Source organism: Juglans regia, chromosome 14, assembly GCF_001411555.2.
Source record: "Juglans regia cultivar Chandler chromosome 14, Walnut 2.0, whole genome shotgun sequence".
In the NCBI taxonomy this organism is placed as follows: Eukaryota; Viridiplantae; Streptophyta; class Magnoliopsida; order Fagales; family Juglandaceae; genus Juglans; species Juglans regia.
Window position 1 is genome coordinate 7,004,580 of NC_049914.1, and position 18,760 is coordinate 7,023,339.

General features: G+C 32.2%; 2 protein-coding genes across 3 annotated transcripts; both read left to right on the forward strand.

The window, feature by feature from the left end:
• The first annotated feature begins 7,011 nt into the window (after nt 1–7,011).
• Nucleotides 7,012–9,527, forward strand: LOC109002248 (omega-3 fatty acid desaturase, endoplasmic reticulum-like). The gene is made up of 8 exons (XM_018979912.2): nt 7,012–7,605; nt 7,742–7,831; nt 7,914–7,980; nt 8,114–8,206; nt 8,317–8,502; nt 8,593–8,673; nt 8,826–8,963; nt 9,056–9,527. Exons 1-8 carry the CDS (start codon nt 7,310–7,312, stop codon nt 9,245–9,247), a joined length of 1,143 nt encoding a protein of 380 aa, XP_018835457.1. The 5' UTR covers nt 7,012–7,309; the 3' UTR covers nt 9,248–9,527.
• A 5,492-nt stretch (nt 9,528–15,019) lies between these two features.
• LOC109002142 (transcriptional regulator ATRX homolog) lies at nt 15,020–16,751 on the forward strand. 2 transcript variants are annotated; one of them, XM_018979772.2, is made up of 2 exons: nt 15,020–16,155; nt 16,247–16,751. In XM_018979772.2, exons 1-2 carry the CDS (start codon nt 15,144–15,146, stop codon nt 16,621–16,623), a joined length of 1,389 nt encoding a protein of 462 aa, XP_018835317.1. In that variant the 5' UTR covers nt 15,020–15,143; the 3' UTR covers nt 16,624–16,751. The 2 variants fall into 2 exon arrangements, with proteins under 2 accessions (XP_018835317.1, XP_018835326.1); XM_018979781.2 differs by having other exon boundaries at nt 16,268–16,751.
• The last annotated feature ends 2,009 nt before the right edge of the window (nt 16,752–18,760 follow it).

The following is an 18,760-nucleotide window of genomic DNA, read 5'->3' on the forward strand; positions in this document are numbered from 1 at the left end:
TTTATAGAAGAGGATCCGCGCGCTTTTATGGTGATGCAGACTTTGTTACAAGACTAGGGTTTTAATTATGATATAACTTGATTGGAAATTAACAGCACTAGCTATTGGTGCAGGCAAAGGCGATGGTAAATTTGGTTAAAATCAAATGTTTTGCCTTTTCTTTTTGTCATTCAAAAGAGAATCGCACGTTAACTTATCTATCTATCAGTTAAAATAATAATAAAATATTATTTTTTTAATAATAATTATTTTTTCTATTTTTTCTATTTTATATTATATTAATTATATAATTATTTTTTCTATTTTTTCTATTTTTTCTATTTTTTCTAAATAGATAAACTCTATATAAGTCCTTGTAAAAAAATAGATTTCACTTTAAAAAAGTGTAAAAAAAATTATTATTTATTAGTAAAGATCCATTATTTTATAAAAGATTTATATAAAATTTATCTATTTAAAATTTTTATCTAGCATTACTATATATATATATATATATATATATATATATATATATATAACCTCTAGCTAGTAAAAAGAGCAGAATCACACCTCCATAATTATCAATAATGCATGGCTCCTGTAATAGACTATAACTAAGCAAGGAATATAAGGGTTTTCAGGACGGGCCCCCCCAAAAAAGAAGAATATTGTTGCTTCCCGCATTAAAGTCACTGTCTTATAATACCCCACTCATGATTCCAAAAGCTAAGCGACCATACAAAAATATGCTAAATTGCATGTCATCAACTTCCCGAATATTAATTAAGTACTACTTCATATATAATTGGTTAATGTTCTCTTTCAAATAATTAACTTCATACACGAATAATTTTAAGATATTCTTAGACTATTTCATCACTATTTACAGATGATCTGAAATATATCTTTAACATCCTTACGAGGTCTTAACATAACAGAGATCAAATTATATCATAATTTAAATTATGGAGTGGGATAAATATATATATATATATATATATATTACTTTATTTACGTGAGTCTAAGAATATTTAATATAGAAAATATTACTTTTATCGCTAGTTTTTACCGCTAATTTATACCGTTATGAGTTTTTTATTATTATTTTTACTTAATAATTAAGTAAGTATTTTTTTTAATAATATTATGATTTTTTTATTTTTTTAAATATATTTAAATGTGTTAAAAAAATATATAAAAAAAAAAAAAAACACATTCCAAAAGTACTAGCAGAAACTCCCAACGATGAGAGTAGCACCGCTCATTTAATATTGCACGCGCGTATCTGATTTTCGAATTATATAGATGGTCCCGTGTAAGTCTCTAATTAAAGTTGTGTCTATCTATATATTCTCGAAATATATTATTCAATTCAATCAGATAATTAAATACGATTACAAGTGATAATTAGTAGATAGGAGGAGATGAACAGTACTTTTGCTTTTTGAAAAACGTTTGGTCTAATTAATTACTAATTACTAGCAAAAAATTAATTCTCGTTTCTCCAATGAGTCATATACGATAAGTGCATGTATGAGTTGCACAAAATTTATATGAAATATGATAAAAATATTTTACTGTTTATTTTTAATTATTCACATAAATAGCATTAATTTTTCTTATTATATATTGGTCCCGGCCGTGTAGTTTTCGTGCAATTATTTCTTGCACAAATCATTTCTCTTTTACAATAGCCTCAATGAACCTCTTATCATTTGAAAATCCTATTCTATTATTCTGTCCAAACCGATCGACCATCACATGGTATATAATTAATGTGATCACTTGTAAAAGGTATATATTAGTAGATGAAAAATTATCATGATAATCATCCAATGAAACTAAGAAAAAAAAAAACTTCAAAACCTTGAGATTAAAAAAAAAAAAAAATGGGGCGTGCATGCATGAATTAACGAAGACAAGGGTCCTACGTAGTACTCATTATGCATGAAAGATACTTTATTATAAATTAATTAGAAAGACAAAGGCCAATATCTAATAAATAAAACCACTTCCATTATTAGAAATACCAGTAACTTAGTTAGGCTGGTGTTGAAGATTTTTCTTGTTTGTCTCAAAAGGTGATGACAATTAAAGCGTTTTTTTTTTTTTCACCCTCTTCACAATTGAAACTGAATGATATGATCAACAGTACTACAGCTGACTAAAAGAAACAACGCACTCGTGAAAAGTGAAAGGTTTTCTAGCTTTGTAAGCTCTTTAATTGCACGTACGTACGCATCATGCATGCGAGCCTATATATATATATATATATATATGAATACATTAAAAAAAAAAAAAAAGCCTTCATTTCGCCGTTAGAATATGATTGATTTTTTTCTTTTTAGTGCTAATCAAGCAGTGTTTGTAATTAAGTGCGAATTTTGGAATTTTAAAAGCATGTTCAACACTTTTTCGCTTGTACGAGGGTGAGATCGTCGATTAATCTAATTTTCACGCATGATATTCTTAATTGCTTTATATATATATATATATATATATATAAAAGAAAATTAATGGTACGTACGTGCATATAATATAATCACCGGCCACGATGAAAGTAGTTACGGGTGATGTGTACATGCAAATATTGCCATGCAAGCAGTCATTGCTTTTATCGAATCACTGCGCGCATGCTCAACACATGGTCTTCGCATGTGCGCACGTGTACAGTACACACAAACAGATTACCGTGGGAGGCTACGTTAATAAAGCTTCTTCTTCTTTTTCCCTTCTTTTTAAGTACTGTCGCAGTCTTAACTGAAATAATGCCAATCTTCATTGAAAGCTAAAAGAATATATCAAATGAATGGGCATTAAATATTATGAAAACTGAAAACTCTTTACATTTATTGAGTCATGCACAGTATGGTGGAGTACACGAGATTGCCGTTACAACGTACAAATCTACTCGAATATATATTGGCAAGCGTCATTGCAGGCTGCTAGCTTCCTTCTTTTATGAAGGAAATCGATGCATGCATTCTCAACAATATTACGAAAACTCGCTAACTTTATTAATTAGTTGCTGCATGAACTCGACACGTACCTCATGATTATATATAGTTTCAACAAACCTACTCAAAATTTGCCAAGAGTCATTAATTGCTTCCTCAATATATGCGTGGTTGCTGATCTTAATTTCCTTTTATATATAATAAATGCTAGCTTATACGAAAGAAAGAGAAATGCTTAATTAGTTTATATATATATATATATATATATTTTTATAACATCATTTTATTTAAAATAGAAATGACATCATATTATATCACATCAAGTTTGAGATATATATATATATATATAAAAGTTTAAGATATATCATTATTCATATACCTATATTCAAATAACTAAGCTCATAATATCAACTATATAAACAAAATAAAACAAATGAATACATGCACTCTATGATCATTATAAGCATATATTACAACCTTCGGCAGTTAGATGTCAATAACAGTCAAGTTTCAGCCCCTTGATTTAAGAAAAAGACAGCGCCCAATTGATCATCATGTATAATGACATCCACGTCTTATGTTTGTCTCTATTCGAGATCATAAGTATTACTTTTTGGCAACAAAAAAAAAGTATAGATCATCATCTTCATCGCCTAATGATCGACAGCAAAGGTCTTTTTTTTTGGTCTCTGTCGATCGATCTTTGTTTTTCCCCACGCAAGAAAAGAGTAAAATTACTAGCAATACAACAGTTTAATAATTTATTATATATTGTTCACTCCGTCCCCATTGTCTTGAGATCTACATTAAATTTATCATCTTATATTGATCTGATCATCTGATATCACTATTTTGAAATTCGTTTGACGTTTTCCTTTGTCTCCATATATATTCTATACTTTAGACATCATGATCAGTACCTAATACTACTCCCAACTATATGGACTATATATCTAATTCTTTTTTTGTTTGGTTCAAAATGGATTATCTTATTTAAAAACTATATATCTATATATATATATATTAAACAGATACCTTTATGCATATATATTATAATGTGTCTCCCAAGCCCCATTTATTTATTTGTCCTAGCTAGCATGATCTGTTCATATGTAAAGGGAATGCATGTTTGAGTTTGACAGAGAAACTCGCATCTCTCTCATCATGCGCGCGGACACGCACAGTACTCGCTAGCTAGCTCTTAATTTCAGCCTTGATAGAAATGAGAAATCATGCTTAGTTTACGAACAAATCTTAACAAAAAAAATTAAAAAATTAAAAAGTATTGCAGATGGCTTAATATATGATACGTCAGATTGTACAATTCTATTTATTATAAAGTAAATATATTCGACGCATCACGTACACTAAATCACATAAGTTTATAAACTTTGATCTTTTAATAAGATCCATTTGGTAGATGATCTAATCAGTTTCTTGAGAAATACTTGATAAGAAATTAAGATAGTCACTAGCTTGTTCAAAATATTATTTTCCCTCTTTAAAGTTCGATCAAAATCGCAACATTCCTTACATATATATATAGGGTACAAGAATATCATTAATTACATGAAACAATTAGCTAGCAGGGTGCCAATTAGTACTACATATATATACTCATGAGTACCCATGCAATAGGGCCGCGGGTTATAAATTAAAATCCCAAATTTAGAAATTATAGCATAATGCAAATGGTTTCCATCCTGTCCTGTCCTGTCCTGTCCTCATGTACGCGCGTTGTAGATCAATATATGGCACTTTCCTGTCAATCGTAAATGGTTGTCGTGGAACTTTATTTTACACAACTTTTTCGCAGTGACAGGAACCATTAATAATATATATATATATATATATATATAAATAAAATCATGCATGCATTGACATGGTAATTAATAATTATAAGACACCTTTCTTTTTCGTGTCACTATTTTTGGTGGGTTAAGGGTTTAATACTTTAATTTCCTCAGTATAACCTGCATGCTTGCATACTGCATTTATGTGCCCCAGAAAACAATAATGAATGGCCCAATCAGGTGATGCAGATTTGCCAAAACAATGCAAATTACCAAAGCAACTTTCAGTACTACTCACCTTTTAATTTTTTCGGAGAGGAAAAAAATGTGAATTTATTAATTACCATAATCGGTTGTAGGACCAATATGGCACTAATACACAGGTTCTCTTCTTTCTTTCTTTTTCTTCTTTGGGATCTTGTTCTGTTCTATGACCAATAATGTTTTAATTTCTACTAAACTAATTAATTCTTTTACTCATCAATATATCACGTACTTGTTAAGAAAAAAAAAATACAAAAAATAGGTATATAATGTAGGGGTGATGAATATATAAATTATTCTATTAGATATTGCACTGAGTAGTTAACTCTTTACCCTAGGCTGCGGATCGATATTTCGTAATAAAAAATACTTCAGTCACAAAAAGGTTCTATAAAAAGAAATTCATAAATTAACTTGGTTTGATGTGATATGCTTGATTGTAAAATTACTTTTACGTATCGTAACAAATCATACTAATTTATGAATTTATTTTTATAATATGTTTTTTTTTTTTTTGTTCTCTTTGTCTAATATTTCTATTAAAAAATACAAAACAAATGGGCTGTAGCTGCTCAGAGCAATTTCAAGAGACATAGATTCTTCACGCAACCTTTAAACACACTCATAATATGAAGGTTTTTTTTTTTAACTTATGGAGTGGTAGAAGTAGGAAAACAAATTTAAATATAATTTCATCGAATACATTTTTTAAAATTGTCTGTTTAGATACAAAGGTGAAATGATTACTTCATTTCATTTCATTTAATCTAATTTTAATTAATAATTTAATTATTATTTATAATTTATCTCATCTCATTTTATCTCACTTATAAACTGTTTTTTTTTTTTTTTTCAATTTATTGCTTTAACATGATGCACTTTTGTAACTTTGGACTCCGTGATGGTTTGTAGCTTAGAGATAAAAGGCTGCAATAATAGCCATGCGGATCCAAAAATCTTTAACTTTAAAGATTTTTGTTATCTTTTTTTTCTTGACATGTTACTGTACTATTGCATATGTCACAATTTTATGTTATTTCACATAGTAAGAATATACTTTTTATGCCATTTAAATTGATAAAAATAAGGCATAATAAATCAAACAGACATAGACATAGAAAAAGGATACAAATAATATATATACCAAGCTTTAAATTTTCACTCTTATGCCCATGAATCGACCCACTTCAAAAAAAGCACCGAAAGCCAAACCACTCCCCTAAAGCACTAAAGGAAAAGCACAGGGAGCATGTGAAAAATAACCCATGTGATAAGCTAATTGGAAATTTTGTTGTTTTGATGTTAGTCATGTGCTAACTACTTAGCTCACATTTGCATGGTTCTAACTTGGTGAGGATGACATGAGACGATTTACATTTTACACGAGAGATTCTCTATAGAATTAAGTTAATTTTGAATATGAATGTTAATTTTATCTTCAATTTAGATATGAATATGCATTATCAATAAAATTTGTCTATTAGATATGAATTTGTGTTGAACAAGTCGTATCAAATAACTCGAATCAAACAACCATTATTAAGGAAAGTTAGTTAATCATGATGTGTTTTTTGCAATATAATAACTCATGCAAAAGAGCTAATTGGAAATTCGGTTGTTTCGATATTATTTTGCTAACCGTCGTGATAGATTATATTTAGTGATTATGGTTATAAATGTTGATTTGATCCTAAATCGATCTAGATGTGTTAATCAAGTCATATCAAGTATCTGAAAGAAATATTTTGACGTAAACTATCAGTGTGGAGTATGGAGATAAATGGTAGTTGATGTATAATAAAACTCTTTAAAAAGTGAAAATAACTCATTCAATCAAAAGAATTACATTTGAAATGGATGTAAATAATTCTATACTAAAAAATTGACTGGAGACAAAACCAACCCAAGAATACGAACGGCTCAAGAGGCTGGATGCGGTGCGAGCCGCTCCTTAAAAATATCCGAAAAAACCTGCCTGCGTCCTAGTCATGTGTGCCCGGTTCTTCATGTTACAACTTATACGGCAACTAGGGCGCATCCAGAGATAGATTCTTCTTTGTCTCTTGCCTGTGGTTCCTCTTTTTCTTTTCCCTTTTCTTCTTTATTTTTATTTTTTTTATCCCCAAACATGTGTCTCCAGTCTTTACAAGCGCGTATCGTTTGCTGCCTATATAGGTTATCATATTCATGAGCATAAACCCCTCTAACTCTTCACCTCAATAGAGTTCAGCAGGCCCTCCTGCCCATTTCTCTACTGTGTTTGCAGAAAGAGATTTGGAACCTGCCCTGCCAACCAAGAAACCAGTTGTTAAGGAAATGGAGAAAGGAGGAGAGAATGCAAATGGTTTTGGTCATGGGATTGGCCACAAGGACGATGATTTCGACCCAAGTGCGCCGCCTCCATTTAGGATAGCTGAGATCCGAGCCGCCATTCCCAAGCATTGCTGGATCAAGAATCCATGGAGGTCCTTGAGTTACGTTCTCAGGGATTTCTTTATGGTCTTTGCATTGGCAGCGGCTGCAATCTACCTCAATACTTGGATCTTTTGGCCACTTTACTGGGCTGCTCAGGGGACAATGTTCTGGGCTATATTTGTCCTTGGACATGATTGGTAATCTCATTCTTCTGCATTCTCTGTATGGCATTGGACTTATTGTATGGCATTGGACTTAGATTCGTATAATATTTTAGGGATTTTTAGTTTTTTTTTTTAATTTCTTTTTTGTTTTGTATTTTGGATTGAACAGTGGCCATGGAAGCTTTTCCAACAGTACCCTGTTGAATAGTTTTATGGGGCATCTCTTACATTCTGCAATTCTCGTACCCTACAACGGATGGTGGGTTTGTTGATAATGTTGTTTTATAATTCAGACATTTTCAACGATTTTGGATGAATGACACAGCTCTTGAATGTTACAGGAGAATCAGCCACAGAACACACCACCAGAACCATGGGAATGTTGAGAATGACGAGTCATGGGTTCCGGTATTATGCCTGTTCTATTATTTAAGGAATTACGCTTGTTAATTAACTTTGAACAATACGAAATTAACCAATATATGGAGCTAAAATTTCCATCCTTGAACTTTTAGCAATTAGTCTTGTTCATCTTTACCAGTTAACAGAGAAGTTGTACAAGAGTTTGGATCAGAGTACCCGGAAGCTAAGATTCACAGTGCCTTTCCCCCTGTTTGCATATCCTTTTTATCTGGTAAGAGAGCTTATCTTTTACTCACCTTATCATTCTGTAAATTCAAACCATGTTGCTTGTGATGGTCTAAACGAAGCTGATTTTTGTTTTCCTGATGGATTACATTGCAGTGGAGCAGAAGTCCAGGAAAGGAAGGCTCTCACTTCAACCCATACAGCAACTTGTTCGCCCCGAATGAGAGGAAAGATGTGATAACTTCAACTCTGTGCTGGTCTCTAATGGCTGCTCTGCTTATCTATCTATCCTTTGCAGTAGGTCCTATCCAAATGCTAAAGCTTTACGGTGTTCCTCACTTGGTGAGTAAATTTTCTTTTCCTTGTAAAACTTATCAATATATTTTATACTTTAATCGTTATTTATTTCTCTGAATCCACTGTTATTTGCAGATTTTCGTGATGTGGCTGGACTTTGTGACCTATTTACATCACCATGGTTATGAGCAGAAACTTCCTTGGTACCGCGGCAAGGTCCTGATAAGTTGTCTATATTTATCCAAAACCTCTGAAAAAACAGGATCCTCGTATCTATTTAGTGTAAAACACGAGATATTTTGTTTATCGAAGCATTTTAAGCTGAATTATATAATTTACTATCCTGTTGATGTGCGTATTTTTGACAGGAATGGAGTTATCTACGAGGAGGGCTTACAACAGTTGATCGTGATTATGGAATTTTCAATAACATCCACCATGATATCGGCACCCATGTTATACACCATCTCTTCCCTCAAATCCCACACTACCATCTAGTGGAAGCGGTACTTTTTCTCAATCTCTTGAGCAAATTGCATTGAGTAAATAACAAATTATAAGAGCAGTTTCTGAATGGTTTTAACACTTAACCCTGCAGACTAAGGCTGCTAAACCAGTGCTGGGAAAGTACTATCGGGAGCCAAAGAAATCTGGGCCAATTCCCCTTCACTTAATCGAGAGTCTAGTAAGAAGCATTACTGAAGACCACTATGTCGATGACAGTGGAGAGATCGTCTACTATCAGACTGACCCTGAGTTGTTTAAATCTTTGAAGAGCAAGGCTATCTGATCCTCATGTCAGGGTTCAATCCAACAGGGGATGTGGCTTTAGTACTTGTATCTTAAACTCTATTTCTGATCATAAAGAACTGGTCAATTGCTGTCTATGATAGCTAGGGGCGGGCGGCTTATGTTTTCTTTTCTTTTTTGTTTGCAAGACCCTTATCCTTTTCAGAACAAGGGAAGAAGGATGGATGTAGTAGTGTTATGATGTAATCTAGACTTTTTGTAAAAGGTTATCTTTCTGAATAATGTTAATGCTTGAATGGGCTACTCAAAACTTTGGTTCACTATTTTTATTCAATTTTTTTGCATATTCTCTATTTAGATTGTGGTTGTTGATTGGTTTGTGAAATCATTAGGTGAACCCAACTTCTCCCAACTTTAGCCCATCCTCCCTCCTATACAGTGTTGTTATTCTTGAAAGGGCTTTACCCAAAAGGTTAAGTCTCAAACAGTGTATAAAATCATTACAAAAATATATTTACTTACTCAATAGGCTATGATTTAGCCACCTTAATAACCTTCCTAGTAAGGATATGTGACAGATGAGAGATCACTGTAATTCAATTACCTTTTTTCTCTCTGGGTTTTGTTTCTTTTCTCTCTCTAAATGGAAAACAGTAGAACCTTAACATTAAAACGAAGGACTCAACTAATTGGACCTTCTACAGTATTTCATTCCAATTAATGCAACCAGATATACATAATAATTAAGCAAATAGAAATCATTTGAATTATTGCTCGAATTAGATAGTCGAATTCAGAAGGACATGGACATGACATTTAGATATAAATCATGTGATGTTTTCCCATTGTTGATACAAATCCTAACGCATGAACCCAAACCCAGCCTTGAAAGTAGCTCCTCCTGAAAACAACAACATGATTATAGGTTGGGATGCTCAAGTTGGCTCTTTTTATGGCTCGAAAACAATAAGCAAGAAGAGTATTAGCATTGTTCGAACCATTCTAACCTCACATGATCCATGTCATTGTTAGAGGGACATCCCAGCCGCGATTGATTTTTATTAAAAGTTTTGCTACACATAAGTATATTATTTATGATGGAATCCATTATAATTTATAGGGCAGTTAATGTTATATTTATCTTTATCTGAATTGAACCATCCAATTTAAACAAAGAAATTAAGAGCACCTCCTCTCTTTTTTTTAAATGATTGATTTTATGTTTTTAGTCTTATTATAATTATTATTTCAACTCCAAGCTATTGTGGTTTAATTGGAGTCTCTAGACTCGCGTCTACTGATGCATATGGTCAACAAAGCCATCCCACAAATTCTTCTGGTCAGGCAGGCTAGCCCAACAAATATCTCATATAGAATCATGGATCCATATGAACAGTGCTCAAGTTGCGGGATTAAAATACCTCCAACATGAAGCCCATTTAGTCCCAACTACTCATATGTCAACTTCCTCTTCTCTAGTTCAAAAACTTCTTCCTTTTCTTTTTACTTGTTTTCTTTTTTTGCGAAGAAAAGCGTACGGGAGTGAATGCTTTGCGCCTTAGTACAACATTATTTTTGAATTTTTCATCTAAATATTATCATTCTTGCCTAATAACATAGTATGACTAGAATTGACCAAATCTATTTTGAAAACGAAAATACTATTTGCACCTGGGAGGGGTACTCCTTGCGTACCCGTGGTTACACGTGGGATTAGTGAAACGGTGCGTTCCAACCACATGCACACAGAAACACCCACATGAAGTCAATGAACAGAGATGCACGGTTGTATCGAATCTCATATTTGTAGGATATTCTATTGTGATTTTCCTCTGTTTTCTCGGCAACCAAACAAACTGTTATGGAATATTGCAAACTATTGTATGATTTTCTTCTATTTTCTCAGCAACCAAACATATTGTTATAGACTATTGCAGACTATTGCATGATTTTCCTCTATTTTCTCGGCAACAAAACACACCGTTACGGACTATTGCTTGATTTCCCTCTATTTTCTCGACGACCAAACACTGTTACAAGAACTTGTTCTTGTCCTGATGGAGAAGCAACGCGAGCCTGCGAGAGTGTTTCTTGTCCATGGCTTTCTGTGGTTTCAAATACTAGGCCATAGAAGATATAAAAATAAAAATAAAATAAAAGGAAAGGAAAAAAACAATAAAACTTACAAATGTGTACGAGAAGTGATGGAGGATTTGCCTCTAAGACCCCATTTTTTTGGGATGAAGGATTTGCCTCTTAGACCCCATTTTGGCGTTGTCTAGAATGGTAAAGTTGAAATCTTCTTTTTTTTTTTCCTTCATTCTTTTTTTTTCTTTTTTCTTTTTTCTTTTTTCTTTTTTATTTTTTATTTTTTTTATAATAATATCAGCTGACGTGGTACTAACCACATCACTCAATTCCCTAACAGGTACCTATAGCAGAACTGTTTTGAAAATAAGGGTTTCTTTTTCTAAAAAGCTATGATAATATTCTCTCTCAATTCTTGATAACTCAATCTAATATGTCAGATGCGATATATTTTAAGTAAATTTACATATAAAAGTTGGAATTGCTTAAATGGCAACTATTTAAATTGTGCCACATTGTGGGTGTGTCTAATGAACCTATTGGGAATGTAGTGGTGATGACAAAAGTGTAATTAAGGAATGAATGTAATAGTAAAAATGATATGGCAGCAATGAAATAAAAGAAGGATGCAAGCTGTTTGTGAAAAGGCTTCAAAGAGCCATGTGTTCATTGATAAGGGAATACTTCGAGGGATTCCAACCTACTTACAGGATTCTAAAGAAACTTTAACAATATTCCAGATTTCAGATATCTCTCTACTTTCCCCTTTGCTCTCCTATATACCCACACCAGCTCATACATCATAACCCATAACAGAAATAAGAATTGATAAAATGATTGTAAAAATAACAGTACCTAAATGACAAGCAAAAAGTCCCCCAAAACGAACAGTTTAAACAAAAAACATGGCTTAACTAATGACCCAAAACGCTATGTTTATTTCTTTCTCCTCGACTTCATCACTTCACTTCAAGTCCATAACAGGGTGAGGAACAAAATCATGAATCTTTACAACTATAAGTGTATTTGGCAATTAACATATGTGTAACTAAACCATTGAGTACATGATAAGAATGTCAACTGATCTCGTTTGTTTTCGTAAATAAGATAAGATGATATGAGTTGAAATTAAAGTTAAAAGTTAAATAAAATATTATTAAAATATATTTTTTAATATTATTTTTATTTTAAAATTTGAAAAAACTGAATTGTTTATTTTATTTTGTGTAAAAATTTAAAAAAATTATAATTATTAAATTAAATGAGATGAGTTAAAAGTAAGTATAAAAACGAACAAGGCTAATTGACAAAATCAATAAACGCGAGGATAGCATATCTTACGACTGCATAAATTATTTCCTTTCTGTCTTAGTATAATCTAAAGATTTAATGAATCGAAAAGACGAAAGGGAGCAAATCCAAGAGAAGAAAAACACTATAGAAGCTTACTTCTCGATCCTTCTCCTGCTCTAGAGACAAGCGTAGACTCAAGTTGTGGATAAAGGAAAGGGTAAAGGAGCCAAGCTGAATTTGGTTTCAGTTTGGTTCCCAAGTCAAAGCCAACACAATAGTTTATTATATATTTTCTTCCCTCTCACATGCGTCATATTCCTTTTTGCCATAGAAATTCTGCATCTATGATGATGCGAAACACACAAAAAGAGAGAAATCTCTCTCTTTCTCTGTTTCCTCTTCTTTTTAAATCTTCCTTTGTTCCTCTATTTCTTCTTCTTTTGGGATGCCCAACAATAGAGTATAGCATTCAACCACCAAGAAAGAACGAACAGCATATGTTTTGGGCATCTAAGGAACAGTTGTTGTAGTCATTTTGAACATAAAAGAGTGCAGAAAGGACTCATCCAAGTAAGAGTTTTTTGTTCTTTTAGGAACTCAAAGATAATGAAATAGTTTTAAGTACTCAAAACCCAATACCATATAAATAATATAGGTTACCAAAAAGTGCATGTTGTCACAACTCACGACACAATAACTAACAAACTCGCACAAAAGAGACGAAAGTTTACTCCTTTTAATACTTTGTTGTCAGTCAGATGACAGCATAGTTGGTCGGAGGGGAGCAATGCATTATGCATATAACCTAAAGGATCCAACAGGCAGAAGTGTGAACAGCCACCAAAGAGTCAGTTTCTTCGGCTGCAACAATGCAAATGTCAAGAGCCAAACCCCAAAAAAATTCAACCTGCCACCGGACGTACCAATTCCTCTGTGGCTGTCTGGCAACACTTCATTGACATCTCCATCGTTGTCTCTTCCCCGTACCACATGAAACTAGAGGAATGCTAAATACATCTGGGTGTATTTGAGTCTACCTGAAAATTTTGAAAAAAGACTTCAGTGTGCCTACTTTTTTTCTTCAAATGACTGTAGGAGTTTCATTGTAGAGCATTAGTATTAGATTTATTAAATTTATCTTTAAATTTTAATAAAAAGTATATATTTTTTATATATTTAAAACTTTCTTATCTATAATTTCATATTGAATTAGTTATTGAATTCATCAAAATAATAATATAATATTATTTTTTTAATAATAATATATATTTTTTCATATTTTATAATTATACTAATCATATGTTAATTAATAATTTAATTTAATTCTTACATTATTATTACAAGATAGTTAGAGATTAAACGTGAATAAAAATGACTATTAGAGATTAAAAGTGAATAAAAAATAAATTTAACGAGTGAACAGTAACTCTTCAAATTTGAAGAAACTTATAAATTTATTGTAGCTTAAAATTTTATATTTATCTTTTTGACTAATTCAATACAGCTCTTTTTTAATAAAATTTATCATATTTTATATTTGATTAGACTTTTAATGAAGCCAATACCAATTCTCATCTATTCTCCATCTCACAAACAAGCAGTCCTACTACATATAGGACCGAAGCAAAACAAAATGGGTGATGCTACAGCCCCAGCTGGAGGCTCCCGTTGGGGGTGTAGTGTTATTTTATATATGTTTTGTTTAAGTAATTTTTTATATAGATCTTTTATTATTTTAAAATATTTTAAAATAATAAAATAAATTTAAAACATCATTCAGAAAATATTTTCTTAAACAGAAAGTAAAAAAAATATATATTAAAAATACTTTCTTAATCATGAAGTAAAATAAAAAATTATAAAAAATATTTTTAAAAAAATAAAATAAATTTAGAACATCATTCAAAATACTTCCTTAATTAGAAAGTAAAAAAAAATTCATTAAAATATACTTTCTTAATCACAAAGTAAAATAAAAGAAATATTTTTTTATGATTTTTTATTTTACTTCGTGATTAAGAAAGTATTTTTTAATAATATTTAAAATTTTTTTATTTTTTAAAAATATTTAAAAATATTTAAAATTATTAAAAAAATCTATATAAATAATAATTTAAAAAAAAAAACACATAAAAAATATACTAATCTCCAGCGGGAGCTCCAAGCGGGAGCTCCCAGCGGGAGATATAGCATTTCCCAAACAAAATCTACAGGGCAGTCTTTTCCTTTTAAGATAATAAAGCGCCCCGAGAGCTTGATGCATGTCGAGCCATCAGCACAAAACAACAAACTTGCTCAAATTGACTGTACAGCGCGCGTGGAAACATATTCCTGAACACTGCCTATGACTATTTGGCCAGTCTCCATATTCAAATGCAAAGCCCGCCACCTCTTAACACTCTTTTTAGGGTGCTCTCTCTTTTTTCCCCATTACTTTTTCTTTTTTCTTTTATTCTAGCGAACATCCTGTTCCTTTTGCAAGTTGAAAGTTGAAATTCCAGACCCAAACTCTGTTGCCTTCCAAAATTCTTTTCTTTCTTATTTGTTGCTCCAACATGAGGTTATTATCTTATTCTCCTTCTTACTCATCATCTTCATCCACCACAACTTTTGATGCAAATATGTGCAATTCAAAGAGTGCCACTGCCGGGTGTCTAGCGGGCATCCTGCGCCGAATTCTCTGCTCTGGTAATCTTCCCACACACCCTTCAGATCAGATCGTAGAAGCTGATTCAGTGGTATACGAAAAGGATCAAGAATTCAAGGCCAAGGATAAGATTGAGACTGCTGCCACGCCTGGGATAGTGGCAAGGCTGATGGGTTTGGAGTCGATGCCAGAGATCAACTGGATGAATTCACGCTCAAACCCAGATTCAATTTCGCGTAGCCGATCCATGAATTCTGCTGATCACTTGGCGGGATTTGATCCAATGCAGGGGCAGCATCGACGGGTCAAATCCACATTGTCCTTCAGAGAGATGCCGACCTTCCTCGAGCTGGAAAACGATAACTTTCTTATACTCAGTTTCGAAAATGGAGGTAGAAGTACAGAGTTAAGATCAAGAGGGAGGAACTCCGATCTGAGTTTTGGAGAATCGAAGCAAAGAAGAGCAGAAAGATGTAAAAAAGTGGAAAATAGAACAGATAGGGTGTCAGAAAAGAAGAAGAAGAAGAAGATCGACAACAACAAAGAAGATCGAGAAGACGAGAAGGTCTTAGATAATTTGGATGAACGGGAAAAGAGAAGTAAGAGAATCTCTGATAAGGCTATTGAGAAGGCAGGGAATAATGGCAAAGCTGAAGGCTCAACTATTACTCCTTCTCCTTCAAAAAGAACCAATGAAAAACGACAAATTGCCATTGAAACAGTCAAAATGTCCATATCCAGTAACCACGGGGAAGTCATCAATGGAGGGAAGCTAAGGAAGAAGAAGAAGAAGAAGAAGAAGAAACAAAGTCCTTGTGTGGTTCAAAAGGCGGAACCTGAGTGTAGCTCCGAAGATTCGAGCCCGGTTTCTGTCCTTGATTTTGGTCATTTCCTTATTGATCGTGTAATTCCAACATCAGGTTCGTAACCTGGTCTGTTTTTTATCTACAAGCCTTTTTGCTTGATCAAATCTAGCAACTTAAGAATTTAAATATTATTAATTGCTGACAGACACTGATTATCGATCGACAGAAGAAGATTCTAGTTTGGCTGAATCAAAGTCACGAAGGAAGTTGTCATCGGAGCTGGAGAATTGCAGACAGAAATCTCCACGAAAAGACGATAATTTGATCGGTGATAAGCTAAAGACACAGAAAATCGAAGGCCAATATGATGGAACAAAGCAGAAAGAGTGTCAGAGTCTAAACTACGAGGATGTGTGGGGTGAAATTCTCAGGTTGACAGGAGCAGAGTTGATCGGATCAAATTGGGTATGCAGGGAAATATGGAAGCATGAAGATTTTGAAGGTATTGGTGTAAATTTTGAGGTGGGCATTCTTGATCAATTGCTAGATGAGGTGGTCGGTGAACTATCTGGACTTCCATGAAATTTTGAACTTTGTAAGACTAACAACCTTTGTAAATTCTCATTTACAATAAACTTTACAAAGAATGTTTTTTTTTCTTTTTAATTATTGTTATGCTTTATCACGTCATTTTAAATTGAGTAATGATAGCCTCCATCCTACTTTATCTTTGTCATTTTATAAAGAGTTATGCTACACGTAAGTCTCACACTCTGCACACCACTTAAAAAATATATGATTTTACTCTTTTATCCTCATATTTCATATTTCATGAAACATGAGGGTAAAAGAATAAATTCACATACTTTTAAGTGGTGTGTAGGAGTGTGAAGATTATGTATATAATTTTTCTTTTTTAAATGTGCATCAATACTTTATTGTTGTAACAAGGTATAGGTCTTGTTTAGATTGAAAAATCATCTCAACTCAACTTATTTCATTTCATCACATCATTATAATTTTTTTAAATTTTCACACAAAATATAAAAAATAATTTAACTTTTTCAAATCTCAAAACAATAATAATATTAAAAAATAATAATTTAACAATATTTTATACAATTTTTAACTTTTATCTAAAACCACCTCATATCATCTCACTATCTAAACGAGACTTAATCAACACGGAATGGGCAATTAAAAGTGTGACAAACTTAGGGAGTACAAAATAATTGATAGTGGCCTGATTTCCCACCAACAAACCACAATTCATTTGAAACAAATTGCACCAACCAAAGCATAGTACTTTTATCTAATCCCGTTCTAACACCCAACTCTAATCCTCGTACTAGTTATCTTTAAGAAAGCTTTTAGTACATTTAGAAGGCCACCAAATTAAAAAAGGAATGTTTCACCAAACTTATCATTAGTACTACTCGACTCACCAACTGATTACGATTTACGAGTAACGACTCTTTTATAAAGTTGTAATTGTAAATATTTTTTTTTTCATCTTAATTATTTTAGTTTTAGAAACATCAAATTAATTAAAAATATTAATAACTATAAATAGAGACAATAAAATCTAAAAAATAGATAGTATATATCTTTTCGTTTTTCTCCCGCCTTGCAAGCAACTCTTTTGCAAGATTCAAATAAGTTACCGAGTCTACTTTATCTGGAGAACAAACACTTTCAGCTTGTTTACTATTGGTTTATGCGTGCCAGGTTGTTTCTCTGTTGGAGGAAAACCGAATAGTAGAATGAGCTATTTTATCTAATATTTTCAAAACGTTACCCTGTACAAGAATCCAACCAACATCCGAATAAAATCAAATATTACAACTACAAATAGATTTTGTTCACGAAAATAAATATATAAATTGACATGATTTTATATGATAGATTTATTTTATAATAAAAATAACTTATAATTTAATGTATCATATAAAGTCACATCAGTTTATGAATTTATTACTATAAAATCTTTTTAAGACTAAAGTATTTCTCAATTCAAAATAGTAATAATACTTATCAATTTTCTTTTTACTACTCTATAGTCTCAATGTAGCAAATTATTAAAAATTATTTATTATATTTCACTTATATATCAATTATTTGATGACACATCAAGATGGGAAATTATATGCATATGCTCAACTAATAGTATTGGCAAAGCCGGCAGAAAGCAGAAACCTTAAGGGTGATTTGGTTGGAAGAAATGAGGAATTTTGTGAAAGAGATGTCCAGATGACAGTTTACTTGTGTCTATGTTCGTCAAGTGCTTATGCCCGTATGCCGCTCTATCGTGTATAATACTCGAGCACAGGCACAAGAGTTGAATTTATTGATACAAAGTTAGGTTCCGGAATTGCTTTTTTCTTAGTGCTTAACGATCACCACTATGGAAAGTTAAGAAAGCTCTGAATCTCACCTTTTAGAAGCCGAAAGCAATACGCAAAAATTCAGGAAAGTAATAGATGGGCAACAGGGACATAAGACGTCAGAAAGGATAGAAATTAGAGGTGGAAACATCTCAAGCTCCTCCAGCTAGAAACTTTAGAGAAAACTAACGTCTACTTTCAATTGGTTCCAGCTAGTTATTGCATGTTGTAGGAAAAAAAACAAACAAACTTCTAGATTTGTGCAATCAAGCTGGAAATGCATAACAACCTGCTCATATAATTAGCCGCACGAGCCATCCACATTACAATACGAA

Coding starts and splice junctions, on each gene's coding strand:
- LOC109002248 (XM_018979912.2), top strand. CDS start 7,310: ATGGAGAAAGGAGGAGAGAATGCAAATGGTTTTGGTCATGGGATTGGC. Junction 8,207..8,316: donor TTGCATATCCTTTTTATCTG/GTAAGAGAGCTT, acceptor ATTACATTGCAG/TGGAGCAGAAGTCCAGGAAA. Junction 8,674..8,825: donor TTCCTTGGTACCGCGGCAAG/GTCCTGATAAGT, acceptor TATTTTTGACAG/GAATGGAGTTATCTACGAGG.
- LOC109002142 (XM_018979772.2), top strand. CDS start 15,144: ATGAGGTTATTATCTTATTCTCCTTCTTACTCATCATCTTCATCCACC. Junction 16,156..16,246: donor TCGTGTAATTCCAACATCAG/GTTCGTAACCTG, acceptor AATTGCTGACAG/ACACTGATTATCGATCGACA.